The sequence below is a fragment of the Buteo buteo genome, chromosome 12 (assembly GCF_964188355.1).
Source record: "Buteo buteo chromosome 12, bButBut1.hap1.1, whole genome shotgun sequence".
NCBI classification, from domain to species: Eukaryota; Metazoa; Chordata; class Aves; order Accipitriformes; family Accipitridae; genus Buteo; species Buteo buteo.
Window position 1 is genome coordinate 12,843,673 of NC_134182.1, and position 25,769 is coordinate 12,869,441.

The following is a 25,769-nucleotide window of genomic DNA, read 5'->3' on the forward strand; positions in this document are numbered from 1 at the left end:
CAGTGTCAGGGGTTTTTTTGATTGTAAACAAATATCCAGTACCCCATATCCTTCTAAAAAGTCTGCTTAAATCCAGCCAAAAGGAATATATGCCACACTCATTCCAGAAGGATGATAAAATTTTTTATTCTTACATTAATTTACGTATACAGTGATGACATTTGGCTAGAAAAATGCCTGTAGTAAGAGATATTCAAACAACTACAAACTGTCAATAAATACATTAAAAACATACTGTATGCTGATGTAGAAATACCCTACACTTTTTTGGTTACTTACCCAGTACAATATTATTGAAAAGTTTTTTGGTGTTTTTCATGCAACATCAAAATTCTTCCCAACAATTCATGCGATACAACATTTTTTTCTTTATTAGGAATGGGATGAAATTTAAAATCCTGTTTACAAGTAGTAAAAATCACTGAGAATTTTAACATAAATCTCTCAATTGTTGTAATAAAAAGAACAAATTTAAAGAAGGTTGTCTTTAAAAAAATTTTCTCAACTAATTCTTTATAAAACAGGCAGTATTTCAAAAGGGATGTTTCCATTACCCAGGATGAATCATTTGTGCTTCAAAATGTTAAAAGGAATATTCGTGGCAAAAACCTAAACCCAACTGGTAAGTAGAGGAGAGATTGCAGTATGGATTGGGTAAAACTGAACATGCTTTCAAAATCTGTCCGGGAACACACTAAACACTTATCCACGTCACTGCTCCATCACCTACTCGAACAATTAGAAATGGAGTTTTAATAATACTTAGCTCTTCTCATGCTCAAAATTCTTCACAAACACTTAAATAGTCCTAACACTTCTGCAAGTATTATTATCCCCATTTTACGCTTGGGGTGGTGGAGGCGGAGAGGGCTGGGAATTTGACAGGATACAGACTGCATCCTTTCCCTCTTGCCTCCCTTGATTCTCCAAGTTCTTCATCGCTTTCTGTATTTCACACTCAACATACTGGAGAGTTCCAGGAAACATGAGTGGTATGTTTCCATCAGTTATTAGTGGTTATTATGCAAGTTGTGCCATTTTGAAAGTTACATGACAAATATTAAAGTAATAATTGACATGAAGTCCACGTCCGAGGCTCAGGATTGATGTCCTAGAATGCCACACCATTTTCAAACCAAGCTTGCTCCTTCTGTAATGAAGCGTTAGGGACATGAGGCCTAATTGTCTCTATTGTACAGTCAAAAAGAGACTTAAATGAGTCTTAAAGTCAGTCATGGCCATACAAGAGAATAAAATCCATTCTTCACCATCTGTCCCTGGGAACACGGAAAGCCCCTACAGTGGGCCAGTACGCCCTGACATCTTACAACAAAAAGGACATCTAAATCAAAATGAACATTTCAGATGTGCTAAGTCACCGTAAGGTACCAATAATTAAGGTCTCTTCCCTCCTGTCCCTGAATTTGAAAATATTTGTGTCTGAATTAGGTCCTAGAAACCCTGTGGGAAAGTAAGTGCCTAGCAATGAGATTGCAGATATAAAATACAGTATTCTGCCTTTGTCTTTGTATCAATCCTCATATTGTATTATTTCAGTTGATCTCAACATCCCACATAGAAAGGGCATTTTTGATTTTGCCACATTTGCCCTCTTGAATTTTCTACCTTATACCTTACAGTCTGTGCCCCATTTTGATTTTTATACTGCCTAGTTTACTCTTAGTCTAAACCCAGCTTGGTTTCTTGCTGTCTCTTGACAAGCTCTGGGTTTGCTCTGCCAGTGGACTGCAGGAGCAATGGATAACATTGCGGTGTTTCACTACCTGATCTGTGAGAGATGAGACACACACAAAATTCTGTCACTTGTAATAAAATGACCAGGTGTGCAAAATTACATCCCTCTTACAGGCACCCAAAAGGCTTTAAAAAGGCACGTGTATTCTTTGTCACTTGTTCCTCAGTGCCTGATCTTGGTGGTTTTAGTGCATCTCCAATAAACCCCGCACAATGCACATGTTCCCTTGCAGTATGGAAGGAACTTGCGATAAAAATTAAGATATTCAGATGCACTTCATTGTTGCTGTCTTGCCCTTTAACAAACACTAGAGCTGCACTACCTGTGAGAATTGGGTTCTTACAGCAACCTCACTCCCTAACCCATTTTCCTCCTTCTTTCCCAAACATCCAAATTTCTAGCAGAAGGGAACAGTGCATGTTACGTGGACCTTTTCCCAAGCAGTTATCCAAAGCTCTTCCTGTCTTTTGTAGAGCTGGTAGGCCAGAAAACATCTCTTTTGTGCAGGTGCGGGAGCACAAGTACAGGAGTTTTGCACCCCTTCTTCCAGCAGTGCAGCCAAGAGTACCCTGCTTCTGGCCATGTCCTGAGAGGTGAGAAGTGCCTGCAGCTTCTTTTGGCTTCAGATGGGGACTGTAGATGTTTACCATCAATGGAAATCAGTCCCAAGGCACTAGGCAGGAACGGAAAGGACATAACAAAGCTATTGTGACCTGGGGGTACTCTATACAGCTGAAATACCAGGCTAGAAAAGTAAGAGGCATTGGCATCTTCCTCTGGGCTTTCTGGAAAAAAACAATTAAAACAAACAAACAAACAAACAAAAAAGATGCAAGATCCCAGGCAAATGTTTTCCCTGCCTGATTGAAGCCATTCTCCCCACTTCAAAAATCCAGGAGATGGAGGGATCAAGATACATTGATTCAAATGTGCTAATGTTGAAATGCTTCCATTTCAGACAAGAGAAATGCACTTGCACACTTGGGCATGGCTTCAGTTCTGTGTGAGGGATGGGAGCCCACAGGCCTGCTTGGGCTCCAGGGGGCTTACTGGAGGAGTTTTGTCTCCAAACACTAGTCTGGTGATGGGACACAAGCATTCCCCCCCGCCTGGACTGAGCCAAGTCTGGATCGAATGCATGTTTGCATCAAACTGGACTTCTAGCTGCCTTAAAAACGCAGTCTTGAAAAAAGGTTAAAAAAGGAAAGGCTGATGCTTTGGCAATTCATTATCTGTTATGCAGTCCAAAAGCCTTGAAACATTATCAGTAGCTTGACTAGTGGCAATTCACTATTGCATGGCTAGTAGTCTCCAAAAAAGCATTTTGTAATGTTTAAAGCAGTCACATGGATCGGGCACGCTTTTCACAATTCCTCCAGATCGGTTAAATCCACAACCACTTTCAAAAACAGAGTGTCATCTCTGATGTAGGTGTTCTTTGTGTTCTCCAGGACCGTGTGTGGCACGAAGCGTGGACATCCAGAGGCAATATTCATTTCTCCATCTGGCCTTTTGAAACTGCTGCTGTTGGGGTCAGCTCTAAAGACTTCCACGATATGATTTTTTTTCCCACTTTGGTCCAAAAGCATAAGTGTAACTTTTTGCTTGAAAGGCCACAGTAGCAGTGAGTCAAACTCCCCTCTCATCACCACGAAGTAGAGGGAGACGTGTGTTCCCTTTCCCGAGCCATCCCCATTCAGGTAGGCTCTTGCACATAACCTGTACCCACAGCGGCTGGTGTAAAAGGGCTGGCTGAATATGGAGAGGACACGGCCTTCCACCGCTTCTTTTTTCTTCATCTTGTAGTCCGTGATTTTCCAGATTAATTTCCCATTGTAGCATGTGCCTTCCAAAAGCTTAAACCGTTCTTCATTTTTATTGAGCTGTGCTTTGTGAATATTGATCTGGTGATCGTGTTTGCTGGACTGATCTTCCAAAACAACTGGGGGGGGGGGGGTGGGTGGAGAAAAAAGAGAGAAACATCTGGTAAAATAAAACTGTCAGAGCACTGGATACAAAGAGCAACCGGACTCGAGCTAACAATTCTGAACTACAGAGTACAGGCTGTTACTGTTAACTTTTTTTAATTGCAATTGCAGCTTGTAGTTGAATAAGGAAATTCGGTAACTACAAACCAGATTTAATGCCTGGCTGCACAGTACCCCTGCCTCCACCACAGTGCACCAGCCAGACCAAGGCCAGCTCTCTGGCCCTGCAGTGCCACAGCAATTCAGGAGACATTGTGGAGTAGGGGAAGGCGGGAGTACACAGCACACACAGCACCATGGCTTGGTCTTAGACAGCGAGAAGAAAGTCCTTCCTGGTGAAGAGCTGCAACTGACTGACTGTAGCACCAGAGCCTCTACTTAGCTACCAGTAAATCCACAAAATCCCACACCCGTGCAGAAAAGGACCGAAAGTCCCAACACACCCAAGCGCTGATCATATGTCTCCATCAGGGCGATCTTCTGTTTTACATGTTCAATTGTGTCAAACAGGGGTCGCAAGTCTAATTTGCTTTGTTGCTGGTTTGCCATCTGTATTAGCTGTTTCACTTGCGATTCCAGGCGTGCAGACTTATCCAGGTGACTGGCCAGAGCCTTCCCAGTTCATGCCATTGGAAGAAGGTGGAAGCAGAGATAAGAGACATTCATAAAATCAGCCATTTCATTTGAAATAAGATAAAGAAGCCTTTAGCATGTCAGCAATATCAATTGTATGGTGCATTCAAAAGTACTCTGCTGGCTTAGGAACATATCCAAATGCTCCTTCACAATTAATTTGGCATTTAGTGACTGAGAAGGCACCCCTTACTCAGATCCATTTGCACTGCATCACTTCATTCAACTATTATTCAAATTTACACGTGCATATTTGCCATGGGGATCTGGCCATGAGGATTTATACAGTTCTTTTTGCCCAGATCAGATATCCAAACTTCTTTATTGGTTAAAATGAGAAGACAATACTGTATTCTAAAAAAGCAAGAAGGGCTTGTGAAGTGTCTGGGAGATTGGTTATTGCCCTGCTATTAATGACAACTACTACTGGATAAACATGTTTCAGAAAGCAATTGGCCAAAAAAGATAAAATTATGTCTCACCTGTGTGCTTACCATCAAGTTGCTATTTTTACCAAACAGTTGTGTAAACTGTCTGAATTCTTTCTCACACTTTTTAATGGCCTCTGCTAGCTGCTGGATTTTAATCTCTTTACATTCCAGGCTCTTATACAGGTCAGATATCTACAGATGGAAAAAACCAGAGTAAAAACGCTAAGGCACACCAAAAATATAGAACAAACAAATTAAGACACATGTTGACTACATAGGAGAAAGTGGAAAAGTTTACAATGCAAACCCTCTAACTTAGCAAGATAGAGCACTACTTAATTCACAATTTGTAGATAAGCACTGGCAAGTACTGAACATAAGGTAAACATACTCTTTAATAGATCTGTGTGGCAACAGGTGCAAAGAGACTTGTATCTCTCATCCCAATCATGATGATCCATTCAGCTCTATAGGGGGATAATACATCTGTTTCTGTGTGTATGTATATAGTTCCTGCTCCCCCCCATACTAGGATCTAGCCACTAAAAGAGATGAGTCAGTGAGTAGTACTAACTCCAAACCCAAGTTGTAGCATTTTGAGGCACTTATTTTTAGCATAAACAAGCAGAAGAGTAAGTCAATCACCAGTTTGGATGCATACATCTTAGCAGGACTGGGCATACACCCAGTGTCACCAGCTGGGAGCCACAGAAGCAATCACAAATGGAAAGGTGCTTACAACTGCCTCTGCACCACTCTGTGCTGCCTCTACAGAGGGGGTGACTTGGGCATCTAAAGGCTCCTTTTCGGAGTAATCTGACTGGGCCACTGAAACTTTTAAATGCTTTATCTCCAACCCTCGTATCAATGATAAGCAGAGACCGAAAGCAAATGGGGTGAGTGATGGCAACGAGCCTCCCACCCTGTTTGGTGGAGAATATACGTGCCTGAGCACGGAGAGGTTTCCATCTAATTAACTGACTTCACTAGAAGAGCTTATTTTGACTTCTGAGGAGTACACAGATGATAAAAACACTCTTTTAAAACGTAGCTGAGCTAAACCAGGCAACAAACGCAGAATCTCGTATCGTCCTCCAAGCAGCCAAGAAATGCTCAAGAGTGCTCGTTAAATATGACTTACCTGTTCTTCCAAGCGGGAATTCTTGTCTAAAATCTGCAGCATGTGTTCCCTCAGGGCACCATTTTCATGCTCGGCAAGTTTCCCTCTTTTAACCTTAGTGAGGCAGAGGGGGAAGTGAAAGAATAAAATAATCAGATACACAGATTTTTGAAGCTGTTAGTAAAAAATACATTGATGCAAGCATTTAAAACATCTCCTCTGTGCTTTGAAAGTGAGGGAATGGCAGTCCTGATTCTCTAGTACAGCATCTTAGCCAATACTAGAAATGGTTGTGAAAGAACAAAAATTGGTTATTTTGATTAGTTACTCCAATTGGTTTGGGAGACAAATTCCAGTCCCGGTACAAACAAGATTATAAAACAGTACCTTTACAAGACAGCCATACTGCTTATACGGGCAGTCCACTTCTGCCTCAGGGCACACCGCGTGGTGCTTTTCAATCTGCACACATTAACATAAAAGAAACTTGTAATGAAATAAATATTAAGTAACTTGCTGCACTGATAAAATCTGAATGCTTGCTTAAAGGGTGAATAAAGGCCAATGTCATGACACCACTAATCACGTAAACAGGAAAATGAGGATTCAGAGTCAATAAGCCAGCCAGATATTCTTCCATACTGCAAAATGCCAATGGTTTGCAGTGACTGAATACCTCACTTGTAAGATGGGACATATATCCCTTTTAGGACCAAAAAAAGAAAATACTTAGTGCAATGAAGTTTTATTGGCACAGGCCAATGTGATCTGCAACATAACTTTTATTTTTCATAAATGTGTGTGATCTGCTGAGTCACAGTATATGAAAAAAGTAATAGTACCTCCTTTTTCAGAATTATTTGTGAACAGTTTTGGAGACAAGGCACAGGATAATCAGGACAGTCATTTTTCTCATGATTCTGGGGAAAAAGAAACAAAACAAGGCAATGGTTTGCATTTTTGTAAAGTAGTATACATAGAGGAAGCTATGCAAAGAATAATCCCAAACATACATGTGCAAGTCCCATATCACATTGTTGTTCATAAAAGCAACAGTAATCGGTGTTATTTAAAGCAAGCGCATTTATTATACTTTCTCCTTCAGCTACTCAGCCAAATTTTGTTTCAGGAGTTGTTAAGCCCCATTGCAATGCTGGAAACCTTTCACTCAGCAACACTAAGAGGAAACACGTGCTATGGATTCCCAGGGAATGCTTTATAATCTTACCTTTATGTTAATTAACACCACATATTTATTACAGTACTGACACATTTCTTCTCGAAATTTACAGTGCCGGCTCAAATGCTCTTTCAAGTCTTTCCGAAGAATTTGATCACAACATCCATCGTTGGTGCATTGCACACTTTCAAACAAACACTGCTGAAGGTGCTCCTGCAACACGCAACAGCAAATTAAACCCCAAAGTATTTCATTGCATCTGCAGGTGCTTAACAGACTCACAGAAACATTTAGCAGTTTGGTAACAAACAAAATTCCAAATACTCTTTCCTCCGTAAACTTTCTCCTTTTCCAACCTCAAAATTAAAGTGAACGTAAAAATTTGGAGGTTCCTTTGTATGACTTCCATTTTTCGTTCAATAAAGGCCCAAAAGGCCAATATGTCTTGGCAAGTTTTCTTCAATCAACCATCACATGGCACCTAAGCATACAGAAGGTATGTGTAGACTCTGGATATACGAAAGCTACATAAAGCAAATGGTTCTTTTTAAACAAATAACCCAAGGCAAAGCTGGAACAAGCTAACAGCCATAATATTTTGAGCTTAATATCTGTTCCTTACAGTGTATAGCTAAGTCATAATCTTTGTACTTAAACCACATTGCTACAGTAACTCTGAAGTCTGAAGACAATCACTGGAATTCAGCTTATCATAAATACACAGAGTTTGCATGAAAATCAAAGGCTTCAAAACCGATCAGGCAAACTAACCTGATATCGTCCCAGAATTATTTTTGAATTGCAGTCAGGAATGTTTTTGCAGAACACATGCAAGTTGAGAACTTCTCTTTTACAGCAGTTGTCTTTGAATACCTGTAAAGGAAGCAAACCAACCTTCATACACAGTCACATAGGATGTTATAAAGAATATAAAAAGCAAAACGTCACAACAAATCTTTTAAGCACACAAGTATAGACTCCATAATTGCGAGTATGGTTCTTGATAATTCATATTGAAAACTTATATTAAAAATATGAATTTTCTAATAAGCATAGGGTTTTTTCCCCATATAGTTATTCCGCATATGCTGATCCATCCCACAGCCAACAGGATTAGTAGCTCAGGAGCTATAAAACTGCTCCCAGAGCCTGCCTGTATCTAGAAGAAAGCAGCTGGAGCTAAAAGACCCCAAAGACCAAACCAGCTCTGTGCACACTCCTCTGATGTTCAAGCAGTGCAGCCTGCCTTTGGGATGGAGACGATGCTGAGATACCCCTTCTATAGACTCTGAGAAACAGCACTGTTCCCAGTTGCATATGCAGAAGCAAATTAAGCCCCCAGAGCTAACTTTCAGTCTTATTTAGAGATCTTCCTATAAGGAGCATTATAAAGCTGCTCACTGTTGCACTACTGCCATAAAAATTTGCACAAAGGAGAAGACAATGAGTGAAAGATGAAAATCACATAGAAAGTCTAATTGCAATTTCCTATCAGCAATAGCAGAAAGAGAGGAAGGAGACATTTGATTTCACTGGAAAATTCATTCTGGCAGGACCAAGTATCTGGCATACTTTCAAGCTGTGGCATATAAATAAGGACAAACGAAACCATTACCAAAAAAAAAAACAACCAAAAAACAGTAGCTTGCAAAATAAGAAGCACGAACTTGTCTTTTCCTCTAAAAAGTTACCAAAAAGTAAATTTAAGTCTGCAGGGTTAATGATATATAATGGAAATAGTTAAGGTAGCAAATTATAACCAAGTCAAAACAAAGACAATCAAATAAAAAAGATTCCCCAGCAAGATGGGGCATTAAAAAGTAAGTCAATAAACTCTCCCCTAAAAAGCCCCCACCCAAACATCTGAAGACTAGAGAAGATTTAAAACTTTGTGAAACTCTTCAACGCTACTGGAAATACAGAGGACTAAAATGAAATAACTTCAGAACATGAGGTATAAAATAAAGCTTTAGCTCTATAGCTATACTTCCTTTCTGGGAGAGCATCACTGAATACACTGCTTCCCTTAGCATCATTTCAGAGACAAAAACTGCTCTGCCCCTGAGGACTAACAGACTATGAGCCACCTTGTTCTCAGCTGCCTTGCTTTTTCCATGCAGATGTTGACTGCTGGAGTAAAACTACAGCCACTTACCTCGTGCATTTTTATTGTTTCTTTGTCGACAGGACAAGTGGGTACTGCATTCAACTCTCTAGATCAAAAGAAGATTCATGTTAACCCACAGAAAATTTGATTTATTTTATGAAATTGGGCTATGCTAGAATCTGATTCTGGCAGAAGTCAGTACTAGATACCATGAAACCCAAAAAAGTGCTTTGAAAACATTTTTGTCTGGCAACTACACAGCCAAATTCTGCCCACAGCTCTAAGAGGGTGTTAAGCTGCGATAGTGAATATGTAACAGAAAGCAGAGTTTGTCCTATGACTGTTGATGTTTTTTAATTAAGAGGCCTTTGTCACTCTCTGGCCATCTGCTGCTTGCAAATATCATATCTGAAAAAATCCCATCGTGTGCATTATACCCAGCCTTTGCCTTGTGCAAGCAGCACACTTCTTGTTACGCCAGTAAAAGAAGATCTAAGGGCTCCTGTCTTAAAAGGCTTCCAGAAGTTCTATGATAAAGGATGGGAAAACACTTATTGAGGCAATGCAAAAGGGAGGCAACTCAGAGAGAGAAAGCAGCAAACACAAAGCATCTAAAATTCATAAAATGTAAATAGCAACATCCATCCACGTAATCAGGCTTCTCTGCAGCCTTCCCAAGCCAAATCCTGCCCTCAGGTACACCAAACAGTACGCAATGTATTTCCAGACAGGTCTGCCGGGTAAACTCATTTGTACCTGCAGGTAAATCCCAAGCAGATGGATGCCAGCAGCCTTGTGATTTGACTGTAATATCAGGTAATACTAACATCAGTTTTATAACTCCACTAAAATAAAAGAAATTGTACAGAAGCAAACGAAAACAGCTTAATCTAACCACCAGTGCCAGTACTGAGAGACATTAATGCAACAAATTAATCTGAACAGCACAATGCTAGACAGACAGACTGAAACAGCATCTCACGCAGTAGTGCTTAAGCTTACATCAACAATTTCTTCACTGCAGTTACCAAAGTATTCCTCGCCAGCACTGGGTAAGGTCTTTAAAGACACCTTTAAAACACCGAGCACGCAGTCATTGAGTTCAGCAGAGCCTTTCCATTGACTCCTTCAGCGTTTTATCAGATCAGTACTATTATTATGGCACTCACTGCTGATTTATAGAAGGCATTGACTTCTTTTGAGGAAGGGGAGTACGGGGAGCTTGTAGACATGGGAAGAATTGGCACTGACCTCAGAGAAAGAATGCACTGTTGGCAAAATCGGTGCCCGCATCCCGTCTGGTGGGGATTGCGAAGGACGAGGTGGCAGTAGGCGCACTTGTACCTGTCTTCCAAGGTTTCAACAAACTTGTAGTCGGCATCAGGCTCAAAGTCCAGAGAGATGGCGCTGGCAGAGTTCTGGCGCGTGAAGATGCCCGAGAGAGCAGCAGGTTCGTCACAGGCCATGGGAGCTGCGCTGGGAACCAGACACAGGGGGATTCCTTTCAAATATTCACTGGCAGCCACGCTGCCTTGGCTACCACTTGCAGCAGGCTGCCGCTCACGGGAGGGTTGTCATCTGCAGCAGGATGCGACAGATTTCGGAGGTAAATGCAGTGCCAACTATGGAAGAACAACAAAATGCTCAGAGAACCACAAAACGATGGTTACACGACAAGCATCGAAGCATGCTTCTTTGGAAAAGAGTTTCACAATCTGAAAACTATTCCGCAGAATAGAGATGCTTATGTTTTTTTAAATTTTCTTGCAGCAGCTCTTAGTCTTAAAAAAATTACAAGAGTCACAGACATGGCTGGGGAAAGCAGAGGCCAAGTCTTGGCCCTACTGTCTGCCGGGGAAGTCTACACTTCAGGCAGAGCCCACCCACATGACTTCACAAGTTCATTGCACTGGTTCAAGCAGGAACAGCTTTGTGATTCACAGCAAGGAGCATACAAAAAAAAGGCAACAAGGGATTTTACCTTCAGTTTAGGTGTTACAGGAGTCAAAGCCTCTTAACTTGACATCTTTCTTTTTCCTGTTGATCACTCATTCATAGCAGTAAACTCTAATCCTATTTTTTCAAAATTTTACTTAATTATGTGCAAGTTCTTGGCTATATTAATCCTGCCTGAAAGAAGTGGTGGAAAAAAAAAAGACAGAAAAGCAAGATGGCAATCAGAAGAGTGACATAAGTTTTTCTCTCAACCTACATACACAGCACAGGAATGCAATGTTAATTTTCTAATAGGAAAAACCAGCAACATTTGTTTCCAGCCCTAAGTCACAAACCTTGAGATTTGCCACCAGTCCCTCAATCTTGCAGTATTTTTTTTGCAAGTAGCTCAAGACCTAGAGCCACTCTCGTTTTCATTTCTTGTGGCTTTGCATTCAGAAGACATTTTTTCCTTACAGGATGTGTACAAAAGCACAACGCACCTGAGGTCTCGCATTGTTTCACAGGGGAAGTGCTCACTTTTATAGCTGTGCTGTGGGACGCTACTTCGCCTCTGCATGCACCGCCCACCCTCTCAGTCACTCGAGTCACTCTTACTGGCATCAGCACCTCTCCGAGAGCTCTGACTCAGCTCCTGTAAGGTCACCGAGTGTATCTGCTGCTTTCGTAGGGAAGCAGGGCCAATACATCACCATTAATAACCTCACGGCTTGCATGAAACAGTATGCCAAGTACTGATATACTGCCCTAGCTCCCAGCTGCAATGGATTTCTGGCCCATGAAAGCAGCAATTAGGCTTCAGAAAGCAGCATCCATTTTCCTTTCTACTTTAACATCCCATACCGGGTGAGGAAATCCTGCAGACAGATGAAGTACCTGATTCAAAAACAAGCCAAAGCACTTAACCAATGAAAACATATTTCACAGCAAACATTTGCGTGCTCCTGTAACTCAACACCCTTGTTCACAGTTGTATGCAGAATTTACCTGCCCAGCTTGTGAGAGCCTCCCTGCCCTTCACCAGGCTGAATGTCAGACTTACTCCAGCACAACTGGCCATCTAACATCGGTAGCCCACAGGAATACGAGCCCTAATCATATTCGAGGCATAAAGACTTATTCCAACTGGAGTTTGCAAATTACCCTGTTTGGTCCCTCCAAATGAACAGCCTTCTGCTTCAAACCAGAGATGATTGTCCATGTCACTCCTTTCATTTTTATACAGCTGACCTTTTCTCCTCTGAAAATGGGGTTCCCGGTTCTCTGACGCTTAGTAAGGAGCAATTCTATTTTCCTCACACGAACGAGAGACGCCCAAATGCAGCCCAAGGGATTACCAGCCTTGTGCCTGGGCTGCCTTGGTAGCTGATGCCAGCAGCAGAGCGCACCTGCTGCTTCAAAGGCAGATGGGCAGCTGTCACTGTCAACTTCCACAGCATAGACTACCTACAGGACAAATTTCCTACAAACGCATTCTGTCGTTGGTTGGTGAGAATCCTGAAACATGTTTCCTTCCTCTCTCTTATTAGTGCTCTCTCCCATTTACATGGTATCCAATTTCCTGAGTCCTATTGCACTCCAGGACTTACATCACCTGATAGCATGGTTTAGCAAGTTAATGCCACACTGTGTAAAAACGCACTAAAAAAAAAAAATAAATCCACGTTTTACCTGTTTTGCCTTTAAAGTTCTACCTTAACTCCAGAAGTACTTCCAGCTGGGGTGAACAATGTTACAGATGTTTTAGGCAACGAAGTTATGGGATGTATTAAGAAGAAACACAGCCACCAGCCCAAAATCCCATCCAGAAACTCCTTCAGAGCTCTCGCTGCTCATCAAATCAAACACATTCGTTCCCATCTCTTTCTGCAAGGAGCACCCTACTGTGGTACAATGCCTTCCAACTACCTTGCTGAAACGAGAGCCTTTATATCCTTAAACACCTTCATGACGCACCCAACCCAGATCCCATTCCTAAAAATGGAGACTCTCAGCATCTCTATGAAAGCTCCTCCTGCACCTCAGACTCACTCAGGAGCCTGTTGCACAGCTGAGGGCACCTCAGGGCACAGGAAAGAGCACTTCAGGTGAAAGGCAAGCCTGCCTGCTCAGAGGGCAGAACGGAAACCTCGGGGCGCCCAGAAGACCGGGGATGATTGCCACCACTGCCAGCCTTGCAGGAGGTTTGCTGCAGGGTTTGCGGCTGCTTTGCTGGAGGAAACGGGCTGCCCCGGGAGAGGGCCTGCGGATGGCGATGCTTCACCCACGCTGGGGAAGTGCCTGTGTGAACCAGCTGAGGAGGTGGGCTCGGAGGAGCCGAGAAAGGCAGCCCTGTGCCAGACCTACCGCCAGACCTACCGCCGGCCAGCGCTCGGCGGGACGCAATCCAAACCATCGCAGGTGGCGCGTGATTCCCGTCCCAGTGCCCACCGGTGACTCAGGGCGGATTGCAGAAGCTCTTTGTCCGCTTCTGGCTTCCAGCGCCCGTGGTCTTGGAACTGAAACCAAAGGGAAACCGTCAGGGGAAAAAGTGCTTTTTTGTGACACGGAGAGCACGCCAATGGTTAACTGAATCAATTTCCTGCTTACGCATGCCCACGTAGGAGAAGAGGTATGCTTTCACTTCTGCCTGTTCATAGCTAAGAGCAATGGGAAGGTGTCCTTTATTGCACACACTACAATATTTCAGCATGCATGTGAACTGTAATGCTGTTTTAAAAGAGAGTGGCAGGTTCATGCTGCATGACAAGCTCTTGTGGCAGACACACAACGCATGCAGCAAAGGGACTTTCATTGCAACTCCACTGCAACAGCACACACACAAAAAATACCCCAATCTATGGACACTGAAAATCTACACGTCAAAAAAAACGGATTTCAAAATACTGAAATAAATAGAACTAATTCTGACCGCACATAGAAAAGTAGTATGAGTCACCAGAAGCTAAGCCCAAGGCCTATGAACAGCTACTAAAGAGTGGGAGCTCAATAGCAGTGCAGTACAAAGAGCTCCCAGCTGCACCTTCCCACCATTTCAGCATCCCAGCCCTGCCTGCACCAACAGCGGCACATGCAAAACACTTCTGGAACAACTCTTCACATAACGGTGTTGTACGCAGATGCTTTAACCTCACTGGAAATAATCCAAGGGGGAGAATTTTCAAAACAACAATAAACTTTCTTAAATGTGGGCTATCCTGTTTTAACTACCACCACACCAAACTGCGCTCAAACATTTTCCATTAAAATGCTCCAAACAGTATATCTTGCTGTTCAGAAACTGAGCAAGGCACAAGCAGAACATGATAATAAGAAGAAAAAATCAGCATGGGCATGACTTAATATTAATATAAAATTACATTAACATTTTTAAAGCCATGTTCAAACAGTTCCCCTCCAGCAGCACTGCTGCCTATCTACGCCACCAGCAGTCAGAATTGAGAGAAGCGGCGTGCAACACCAATATCACATTGAACTACTGTGGACAGATTAACTTTTTTTTAGCCATGAAAACATACTTACTGCACATAGAGAAAACCATCTCTATAATGCGGTTGCTCTTTTTAAAGACAACGTGTTTTTCCCGTTTTCTCTCACACAAAGCCAAGCCCCTGCAAAAGGTCAGCAGATTACCCCATGAGCTATGAGCACACCACTACAGCAGGCTGCAGCACCAAAACCTCCAGGACGGCAGACCCGAGGCACAGGCACTGAATGCCACCACATCTTTTAGACTGAGAAGGGAAAATATGTGTTGTTATCACAGCTTTGGTTATCACGCATGGACAAGTTTGGTCCTGCTGCTGCCCAGCAAATAGGGGCTGAAAGCACGGCTTCTGCCAGGTTCACTGCATGAGGGGAGGGTAATGCTCAGCTCGCCTCCAGGACTGGGGTATTGCTCAGTAAAAAACACTGTGATCAATTCCTTACTTATCATGCTTTCATGAAATACATACAACAGGGCACAGAAAAAAAGTTATATACCTATGTTCCCATACACCTAGCTCCAGTTCAGCTCTATTGCTTTGCCCTAAGGCACTTGGTAGGGACAAGTCTTAGAGGATGCCCTGTCCCTCCCCCTGAAAATTATCTACCTTTTATGGTACATCAGAACTGGAAGCCTGTCTTAGTCACAGTGGGGAAAGTTTTGTGAAATTTAGAGGTCTAAGATCAATTCAGTTCACTGGGAGATGACAGGCAGAAATATGATGGAGGTGAACATACCTTGCATTAAAATGACGCCCTCCAAGCTGCCTTATAAACTAGGTAGATTAGCTGCCTCCAGTATTTTTGAGTTAAAAGAACAAAGTTATATGATTTACTACTAATATAAGGTCCTCCACAAAAACACTGCAATTTGGGGACAAGAAATAGATGCCCCAACTCTTAACATATGCAGTGGAACAGGTAACAGAGTCTGCTAAAGAATGACTAAAAATATCTATACACTTTGAAATACATATTTAAGATACAGCAGATTATGTAAAAACAGCAGGTGATGACATCTGACCTCACTGAGGGAACATCCTCATCCCTTCCAACCCAGGAAGAGTTACAACACTTTGACTGCTGACAACGAAATGCACTTACAGAGTCGCCGTGGGGGAGAAGGACTCCGGCTGCATCATTTGTGGCCCCCCAGCCCAGAGGCTGCAAAGGGAAAGGATCCCCTATTGCACCAACACAGACCCACCACTGACACTCAGGGCTTGCTCCTGCTTCACTTGGCAGGCAGTCAGTCTCAGGAACTGTTCTGCTGTTGTCCTAATAGCTTAAAAACCATGGTGCAGTGACCAGCTGGTAGCCAGGAGAAAATATTTCTAACTGTAATAATTTCCTATTGGATATGTGCCTGAGACCCCACAGGGGATGTTGCTGCAGAGGCCAGCAGAACAAATTTATTTTCTTTTGTATATAGACAATATTATCCAATTCAAATTCCAGTATTACCTTATTCTCAAAGCACAGTAAAACCTTACTAAGCAAGCATCAATTTGCTAATCTCAATAGGCAAATTTTCACTAAGCAGAGTAAGACAGTAGGGTTTCCTTTGCATAGAGTTACAGTCAAGCATTACAATAAACCCCCATAAGACTAGACTTAATTGGTTTTTTAAGGCATAGATTACAACACAGATAGCATTTTAAAAAAATTTAAAAAAATACACTCTTACATCTAACGAACTATGTCTGGTGCTGAAGTAGTTTTGATTTTACAGCCAGCTTGCTTATTTGCCACATCTACTCTTTTCCCTGGATCTCCTAATCATTAATTGTTTTTGTATTATCAAGAAATCTCTCTACACCTAATCAACACAATATTGTCACAGTAATATGGAAAACTTTTGCCTTAAAATAATCTCATTCACAGCTGGAAAATAACTTTGTTCCCATCACTTCTGTAGCAATACCTGGATGTTTTACCACCTTCCCAAGCACCAACAGAAATTTCGGTAAGAGGGCACCACCATTTACCCCTATGACACCCTGGCAGTGCTTTGCCGGTTCAGGGAGTGAACTCAGTTCCTGAGATGTTTTGAGGTCTGCAGCCTTCCCCCATTGCAGCCCTGTGCCACTGACACCCCTGTGTGCCACAGTTCACCCCTGAAGAACCCTTCAGACATGAGGAATAATTCTAGCAACGTTAGGCTCCTGCCAGCATTAACAAGACACATTTTGGTAAAGCCATACCTGAAAACTGTAGCTGGTCCTCAATGGGGAGAAAATGACAGAGAGAGAGAGAGAGCTCACGCCAGCGTAAGCTTTGTGGTTAAAACAAGAGTACAAGCGTTTTAAAACAGCAAGGGAGCGGAAATCCCCCAGCATAGCTTTGAAAAGATCATGTCTAAAAATGTTTTAAAAGTGTTAGGACAAAAAGCAAGCCATTGAAAAGTATTTTCCCTGACTGCATTGATGCAGGGACTGCAGATTTTACCATCTGGAGCAACACAAAGTTACCAAGAACTTTTCTCACAGTTTTTGTCCAAGATACAGAGTTTTCACCTTTCGCAAAAGTGGTGAGTGATGTGATCAAAGAAAAAATACATGGGCAGCACAAAACACGTAAGGACATAAGAAAAACCCAGGTCCAACCCTGTGAATCCCTCCACGGTAGCCCTGATGAGCCCAGGTGGACCCACTTGTTGCAGGAAGCAAAGGGATGGTTCATGGAGGAAACGGCACTGGCTCAGTCACAGAGTGACTACATCAACTCACACTACAGGCTGCACGGGGATTTTGCATTTAAACCACAACTCTCCAACTGAGATAAAATCCATTTTAAGAAAATAAACGTTTATATTTGGGTTTGTAATAATTTGAGTGGCCATAAACCCTAATGATTTTGTAGCCTGAACTTAATTGTGCACACAGGATTCCTGGCAGCCTTCATCTCCACTGACTCTGTGTCAGCCTCCTTCCCCAGACCAAAATGCGCTGCCCTCCCGGCAGTGCCACGGGTTCCATCTCTAACCCCACTCTTTTCTTATGGTCCTCTGCCCCCTCTCCTGGCTTTCTAGTCTCTTTTTTCCCCTCTCCTGAAGTAAGGTATCTTATTTTCTATAAAGGCAATAATTTTTAAGTCTTCTGTTATTTAAAATACTAGTTTTCCAAAGAAAGCTACTATTCTATCTATCTGGTAGTAAATGCAATACATATCCTCTTTAGCCTTTTCCCTTTAACTGAGCTTGCTCCCAGAGCATTTCTAACCTATTTCATTTTCCATCTCCCCTCCCAAGAGGCATCTCAACCTACTGCATGTTTTCCTGAACCTTCCCTGAAGCTCTGGAAGAGACAAGTCATTGCTGAAGTCTGTTCAGGCAAAGGGAAAGGCATCGATTTGAAGGCATGCTGCTTCTTTAGGGGATCAATTAAATTGATCCAAGTTGTATTTCTAGATGCAGCCTAAGCTCACTTCTACAGTTAAGCTTTTTAAACCAGAAGATATTCTTTTGTCCTTGCCATGAACTCATGTCCTCAGGGTGCATCCTGGTCAACCTGTTGACTATACACAACCTCTGCACAGGTTGACATCAGAACAGCAAAAGAGCTTGTACACAGGCTTTCCTTGAACCTGACAGCTCTGGAGGAAGGATGGATACAGCTGGTTTCGTCGGGAGGAGGCAGCACTGCAGAAAGCGTAGTGCTCTGCGAGCACAGCTCCAGGAAGCACCATCTGCTTCTGGGAAGCTTTGGGGAAAACCCCAAATGGAGAAGTTGAGTAGGAGCAGGATCTTAATTTTAAACAATTTCACTCTGCAGATGAGTAGAGAGCAATAGGCCAGTGTTATTGTTTGTGGGCAGCCCTCCATCTCCTCCAGCACCAACTGCAGTGGTGAAACCCTGACCAAGTTTCAAGCATGCTCAAGGGGATGAAGGTGAGTGAAAAGACAGACAGCAACAGCATTTATGAAACAGAATGAAGGAAGAGAGGCACAAGAACAACATAAAGAAACAAAATTTACTGAAAAGAGGTAACAAGAAGAGACAGAGAGCAAGACAACTAATGGATTTTAGTATTTTTTATTTTAGTGTATTGGAGCCAAAGTGAAGTCCTCACTTTTCCTAACAAATAATAGGCCATTACACATTTTGCAGAACTAGGTCTTTGGGGCTTTTAAGTTTACATCTCCTTCCCTGCCCCAAGGGGACATGCTATCCAGGACTTCAGTTGCTTTGACCATGAATACCTAATTCAAGGCATAAGAGAGTCTTGGTTTTAAATTTCCACACCCCTCACCCTTCGATTTAGTCCTAATGAAGAACTTAATCAGCATGTATACAGAAACCTATGAATCAACTCAATGGTTATTCATCCAAATTACTAGGATGAACTCAAATTTTGCTAAGGCTGGCCACCCCCTTCTTCTGACGTGTTCCCTTGTTCCAGGGGTAAACAATTCCCCCCACTGCGGCCTCAAGAATTCATGAGTTCAGTGGATTTTGCTCTAACACACACATGTATTTGACAACATACAGACACACATTTTTCTAGTCACAGTCCTCACTGAAAAGGTAACTCCTAATGTCAAAACCCAAATGCTATTGGGGACCCCATGAACTTGCTGTTGGGAAAGCAGTGACAGCAAAGATTGTCACCATTTTCTTTTCCTAAAAAAACAGGGGAAAGGATATGTTCTTAAGGAGTCCTTCTCATGAGATCAAACAGGACAGGCTGGAGATTTACAGAGGTATGAACTGGGAGCGGTGCTTTCACGCGGCCCCTTCTCTAAATGCGATCTGCAGTTGACAGCTGTGCTGCCCCCCCTCAGTGCAGCGCAGGCAGCAGTGCAGCTGCACAGCAAGCCCCACCACTGCCATGGGCCTGGATGAGTGCTGGGAGCAAGGCGCAGGGACCTGCCAGGAGGGGTGAACGGCAGAACCACCCCTTTTGGCATCAGGCAAGATGCCGTGTGAGAAGGATGCTAAACACGGGCAGCATCCAACCCTGCTCTCGCTGTTGGCACCACTTTTAGCTTTATCACTCCCAGCAGTGAACAATATCACAGTTTTTAGTGACCTCAAGGTGCATCTCAGGCATCACCAAGGTCCACATTCATAATTCCTCAGTAAAAAACTGCCATCACACAAGGTTTAACGTCAATGAGAGCAAGACAGATAAATGGACAAGTTTTTTTCTTTATAGATAGTGCCCAGTAGCCTTCCATATCTTTCATTGAATATGTGATCTGGCAACTGTTTGTACCTGCTTTCTCTTAAGGCAATATTGAGAAATGAAACCCTTGATTTTTGCTTCTTTCATAGTTAGTAAGGGCCGCATTCCAGTTTCAAGTGCTTGGATATAGCGGACAAGACTGAAAACCATATGACTTAGCACAGATCTGATCATTGCATGTCTCACAGCGACTACTTCAGGAAAAACTGCTTTGCAGATTGTTCCTCTCCTTGAGGTTTGATTAGTCACTAGGTGGATTTGTGTAGCAATAATAATAATAAAAGCCCCCAACTTTTACATTTCAATATTATCTTCTGCAAAATAAGCACACAGCAACATACTTACCCTTAGAGAATCCCTATATGCAAATGTCAGTATATTCCATATAAAAACTTGCTTTATCAGCCCACCCCCCAAACATGCTTAACTGTATAGCACTCTGGGCAGTCCCATATCAAAACCACTGCGGTTTAGGGTGCCGACAGTTTCTCACACACTTATTTATTTGTTGCAAGACCGAGCAGGGGAGACTATGGAAATTTTTGCAACGTTTTTATTAACAATATGCATGACTCAAGTTTCCTCACCTTCCTGAGCCCAGCCACGCACTGGGGTAGAGAAGTTCGCTTCTTTCCTGGGCTGAGGGAAGAGTGTGGAACAACCGCACATTGCAGCCCAAATTGGTACAGATAAGGGACTGACCTGATGACTTCACAGCATGAATATTAACTCTTCACAGTCATTCGCCAAGAAACTTGGACAGAAAAGGACCAGAAAGCAAAAGAAGAGATTCCAAAATCCTCACCACAACTCAGGGCCCAGACCCAAGGGTGCGCTGGCCATAAGGTAGCCCAGCCAGCTGGCTGCGGTCCTGCAGCAGCACCCGCAGGTTGGCATGCTGCTCCTGGCAGGCCGCTGACCACTGCTGACAACGGCATGTCTGTGAGATGAAAGAAACTACCTGTATCACTGCAGCCACCACCAACTCTCTCAAGAAGATCAGAAGCCCAAGAAAAGCTATAACTCATGCAGACCCCCTGGAGGGCCAGAGGGAGGAACACCTCTCCATAGTCAGCTACTTATTGATGATAAACAATGTCTATTTATATAAAATCAAAGGGTCAGACAAAGAATTGAAGAAGATAGAGGGCTATAAGTTAGCTTAAAGATGGGACACAAATAATGTCCAGTAGATCAAGCACCCTATGAGTCTGCAGCTTCCCATTGAAGGAATGTGGCAAAGTGAGCCAAACGATATGCAGCACAGAATGAAGAACTCCTGACCTAGCTTGTAGCTTTGACAGCTGTGTAAAAACTATACTCCTCAGGGAGACTGATTAGGGAGCCTGTGGGGTGAAATAAAGCGCTGTCTGGTTTCTGCTCCTTGCACTCATTTGAAATTCCTCTTGTCAAAGTCTCCAACAGCAGCTTTCTAGCTTTAAAATGTTGTCCCCTCCTGGATGTCATTCCTCATCCTCTCTAAACTCTGCAATTACTCCCATGCCCTCCACAGTTTCTGTGAGTGCCACAAGCATTTCTTTCTTCCTCCCTGATGTTACTCTGAATCTAATCTTTCAGCAGCTTACACCTCTTCAGCCAAAGTTTCCTGCCAATTACTCATAGATGTGCCCTGTTGCCGCAGTCCATCTTCCTGCATAGGCTGAACTCTCGGCCTCTCCTGCAGTACCCGAGCTGTGGATGACTGCCAGCTCAGAGGTAGCCCACTGTCCCCAGCCTTCCCCAACAGGCCTTCTTCTGCACAGCGCCTCAGTGTCCAAACCTGACACAGCCAGCCTGTATCCCACTTGGGTCCATAACCTTCATCTCTCTCGGGCTTGAAGCCTTAGATCTTCACAATATCTCACCAACTTCTCCTGCTTCATAACTCTATACGATACAGTATTTCTTGTCCACTCACACAAATAGAACGAACATCCATCATACTCTGGTTTTCCAAACACTCATTTCTCTTGAAATACAATATTTTACTTATTTAGCCACCCAGGGTGCTGCTGCAGGGATCATTTTTCTAAGCCATAGCTATAACCACATCACCTCTCTGTCCGTCCTTCCACTTCCCCATGGCACCAAAACTTCTTGACTTTCAAAGCCTGTTCTAGTCTCCTTCCACTTGCCCCTGCATCCCCTCCAACAATTTAAAAGGGCTGGTTTCATCTCTGGCCAAATGGTGATACCAGGCTCCACTGCCTCCTTGTTAACTATCCGAGCAAGTGTGTAGTATGAGGGCAGATTTTTTGGAAGGATATTAGCAGGCTATTCTACTTCAAATCTCTTCTGTAGAATCTCCTTCACCAAGCAGCTGGGAACAACCGGCTTCTGACTATGACACTGGTCTGGAGGGTCGCACTGTCTCCTATTGCTCTTGCACACACGTGTCTCCCTCCCTCCCTCCCGACTTGAACTATAAACCCCCTTCAGCTGAGGGCTGGGGTTTTGCCCTCTGCTTGCACAGCTCCCGGCACACCAGGGTCCTCACCCACGACAAACTCTTCTCCACGTGACAGAAATAAAAAGGATAACGCAGGCTAATGGCAAAGGAAGTTACTCTGGGTAGTTTTAGGCCGAGTATAACACATGACCACCACAGCTCACGCTAAGATCAAAAGCAACAATGCAATGCAGTCCTCAGGCGAAACAAGATGAAATGCAATACTAGCCAGGACAGTACTCCTACACGAGAGCACCCCAGAGCGCCTCAATTGTATGTGCACTGCTAAACCTGCGTGCTCTGTGTAGAATCAGCTGGGGCTGTTTAAAAATACGACCGTGTTACTGCTGCCAGTCTGGAGACATCCCTGACCTGAATACACCCAGCTATTTTTAGGACATCATTGCACGCCTTTCAGCCATCCTGTATTTATAAAACGGAAGTTATGAGGAAAGTTGTTCTTGGCTGGCACCAGGAAGGCGCTGCCAAGCTAACAATAGGCGAAGCGATTCAAGAAGTGCAACAATAGGCGCTCTCCATTTTTCCTTCTTAATCTAAAGAGTGTTGAAAGTATTTTGTCAAAGCCTGCTGCCTCGGTATGCTCCCAGAGTGCTGTTAATCAAGGAAAATCGGAGGGCTGGCTGGGTCTCCCTGCACACACGCAGAGGGGAATCCCCCCCCCCCCCCCAGCAGAATTGACACCAGCGGCGATACTTGCTACAGTTCCCCGCAACGGGAAGCGGTCGGAGCCGCTGGAAAGCCGTCCCTCCGAGCCGTCCCTGCCTCTTTGTTTCCTTCTCAGCCTCCGAAATCCCAGCCCTGCCAGCCTCCGAGGCACTCACCGGGCCTACGCTTCCCCACAGCATCGCGGGGGAAGGCGGCGTCGGTGAGCCCGTTCGCGAGAGGAGAGGGGAGCTCACGCTGCCGGCCCGCACCGGGGCACGCCGGGCCGGCGCCGGGCTCAGCTCCGGAGAGCGGAGGAGACCTCCCGCGCCATCGGAGAGGGGCTCTTCCACAGCAAGGCGGAACTCCCGGGGGCACCAAGTTCAGGTTTTCTACGCGGCCCTCCTTTTTCAGCCGAAAAGCGCCGCAAAAAAAGAAAAGCGCCGCGCAGGCTTCCCCTCCCAGTCGAGGGGGCAGGAAGAGAGAGCCTTCCCAGCGGGGGTCACCCACGCCCGGGTGCCTCCCGACGACGATCGCCGCCCGCGGGCCCCGCGCAGCCCCGGCCCCGCTCCCCGGCACGCCCTCGGCCTCGGCACCTGCCGGCCCCGGCCCCGGCGTGACCCCCGCACCCGCGGCACCGCCCGCTCCCCCCCCAGCCCCCCGCCGCACCTGTGCCGGCGGTCGCTGCCCCCCGCCCCGGGGCGGGGGCCGTGACGGGGCCGCGGTGGCCGCCGCCGCCGGCGGGAGGTGCGGGCCCGCCTCTGGCTGCGCGGGGCGCGGTACCGTGCGCGGCGGCGGCGGGGCGGGGGGCGCGGCGAGGAAGCGCTAGCGCTGCTGCTGCCGCCGCCCCTGGCTGCCGCTGCCGCCGCCCCCGCGGGCGGGAACCGCTTTCGGTTTCATGGCAACCCCCGGGCCGGGAGACCCCGGCGGCGGCGCGGCCCCGCCCCGCCCGCGGGGGCCGGCGGAGAGCTCCGCGCCGCGCCGGGCGCCGTCGAGCGTCCCCGGGGTGGGAAGGGAGCGGCGGTGTTTCCCCCCCGCGCCCCCCGGAACGGCGCCGCCGCCGCTCAGCTTTAAGGTAAGGCGTTAGCTCCGGGCCGCCGTGGCTCAGGAGGGCTCCCCGGCAGCCCCGCTTCAGCGCCGCCGGCTCGGAGTTCAGCACCGGGCTCCGCAGCCTCCCGCACGCTCCGGGAAGATTTGGTCGAGCCGGGACAAAAGTCGGCCACGGGCTACGTAGTTAGTTTTCCAGGACGGGCTAATGAGAGCCCGTGGCGAGGAGCACCGCTGCGCTGGTAAGGATCGGCGGGCTTTGTCCACTCCTCCCTTGGGCGATACGCCCTGCTCGCGTCTCGGCCTGCCTGCCTGGAATACAGTTACTCGTCTGTATTATTTACATCCGCGGCTGTGAAACAGCAAAACAAAGCCTCTGCTAAATACGCAAAGAACACAGACATTAGCTATTACCACATGCCAGTATTATTTGCTAATTACTCAAGACATCCCAAAGGATTTTTTACAAACGCAGGCAACACAGCCATCCTCCAGCCAACGGCACTGATGCAATTGTACCGCTCGCTCCCCATCACCTGCTGCTGCACTTTGTTCTATCTTTCACGTTAAACCTCTTCTAGGAAAACCAGTCCCTAAGGAAAATACCATACTAGCACGTGAATAAAAGCTCTAAGGCTGACAAAAAAATAAACCTGAAAAAGAAACAATTAGGCTGTGTTATCTGGATTGAGCTCTAAAAATAATAGTAATAGAATGGTTTCAGAAAGATTCTTCTTTCGCTAAAATGACTCAAGACTTGCCACTCCCAAGGATGTCGGTCCATATTGCATTGATTCTGGGAGTCCAGCAAAGGTGTAGAGGCCATCACTATGACAGAGACCTTTTAAAACACTCCCTCTTGCTAGAACTGAGGACTGGGTTGGTTTTTTTCTTAGTTTTTAGGACTATCCTGATTGGTCTGGGTACTACTTGTCCAGGAATTTTGTGGGAATATCCACCAGAACAACAGGCATTATGTTTCTGTAAGTAAATATTTAAACATAAATTAATCGTTTCTTTGGAGATGGGAATTGGGTTCCCAAGAACAGACATTTGCTGCATTCATGATCCTCCTACTGCAGAACATTATAATTCCCCAGAAATGAGCTTCGTGGTGACAAAGATCTGTCAAAAGGATCATCGAATATCAGGGTGCAGGCCTTACTTTTAAAATCAAAACTCTTTTAAGATTCCGTGAGCGTAACAGGAGGTCTGGTTTGCATTAAGATAAAGTCATATCCCTGAAACAGCAGTAGAGATCACAATCCCCGAAGCTCAGTGTTTCCTTTTGTGCCAGTCCAAGGGAAAACTTCCAAGTCAGTAACAGCAATGAGGATTTATTTTGCTGCTATAATTATTTCAGTGTACAAAACTACACTGAAAAAGAGCTTTAAGATTAAAGAATAATTGATACAACTGCAAAGTAGCAACCTTCACTAGTGGTGAAAATGAAGCAACTTTTTCTCTAAAGTTGCACTTGAGTATCAAATTTTAAGGATGTCTTATAAAAAATGGGCCAGTTGCTTGTGAAACAGTCCAGATATTCTTGCCTGTGTATTTTGCCTCTCCTCCTTTGATGCTTAATTCATCAGTAACAGACTGTAAGTTGTGTTAAAGAGTTTATATTTGCCTATCATCTCACATACAACTTCCTGTGATCTTAAAGCAGATGTCTATCACAACAGTGCCTGCTTTTAACTCGCTCAGAGAAAGGCAAACTCTGAGGTTTAGCTATTTCAACCTCAGGAAAAGCTGAAGGTTCACCA

General features: G+C 44.6%; 1 protein-coding gene across 6 annotated transcripts; it reads right to left on the minus strand.

Annotated features, from left to right (window-relative positions):
* Positions 1 to 101: 101 nt before the first annotated feature.
* Positions 102 to 23,812, minus strand: TRAF5 (TNF receptor associated factor 5). Of its 6 annotated transcripts, XM_075042737.1 has the most exons (13): positions 14,694 to 14,782; positions 13,518 to 13,669; positions 11,197 to 11,345; positions 10,467 to 10,837; positions 9,264 to 9,321; positions 7,880 to 7,981; positions 7,157 to 7,321; positions 6,771 to 6,848; positions 6,316 to 6,390; positions 5,950 to 6,042; positions 4,860 to 5,000; positions 4,188 to 4,356; positions 102 to 3,698 (listed from the first exon to the last, which is right to left on the minus strand). In XM_075042737.1, exons 4-13 carry the CDS (start codon positions 10,679 to 10,681, stop codon positions 3,121 to 3,123), a joined length of 1,674 nt encoding a protein of 557 aa, XP_074898838.1. In that variant the 5' UTR covers positions 10,682 to 10,837; positions 11,197 to 11,345; positions 13,518 to 13,669; positions 14,694 to 14,782; the 3' UTR covers positions 102 to 3,120. The 6 variants fall into 6 exon arrangements, with proteins under 6 accessions (XP_074898838.1, XP_074898839.1, XP_074898836.1 ...); XM_075042738.1 differs by lacking the exons at positions 13,518 to 13,669; positions 14,694 to 14,782 and adding an exon at positions 23,626 to 23,811; XM_075042735.1 differs by lacking the exon at positions 14,694 to 14,782 and adding an exon at positions 23,626 to 23,811 and having other exon boundaries at positions 11,197 to 13,669.
* Between the last annotated feature and the right edge of the window lie 1,957 nt (positions 23,813 to 25,769).

What these genes read in the sequence shown, in the direction of transcription:
- TRAF5 (XM_075042741.1), bottom strand. Translation starts at nt 10,681, where the DNA reads ATGGCCTGTGACGAACCTGCTGCTCTCTCGGGCATCTTCACGCGCCAG. An exon ending in AAATAATTCTGAAAAAGGAG is followed by an intron (nt 6,391 to 6,770) that starts GTACTATTACTT and finishes TAATGTGTGCAG; the next exon opens with ATTGAAAAGCACCACGCGGT. An exon ending in ACTTGATGGTAAGCACACAG is followed by an intron (nt 4,357 to 4,859) that starts GTGAGACATAAT and finishes TGAACTGGGAAG; the next exon opens with GCTCTGGCCAGTCACCTGGA.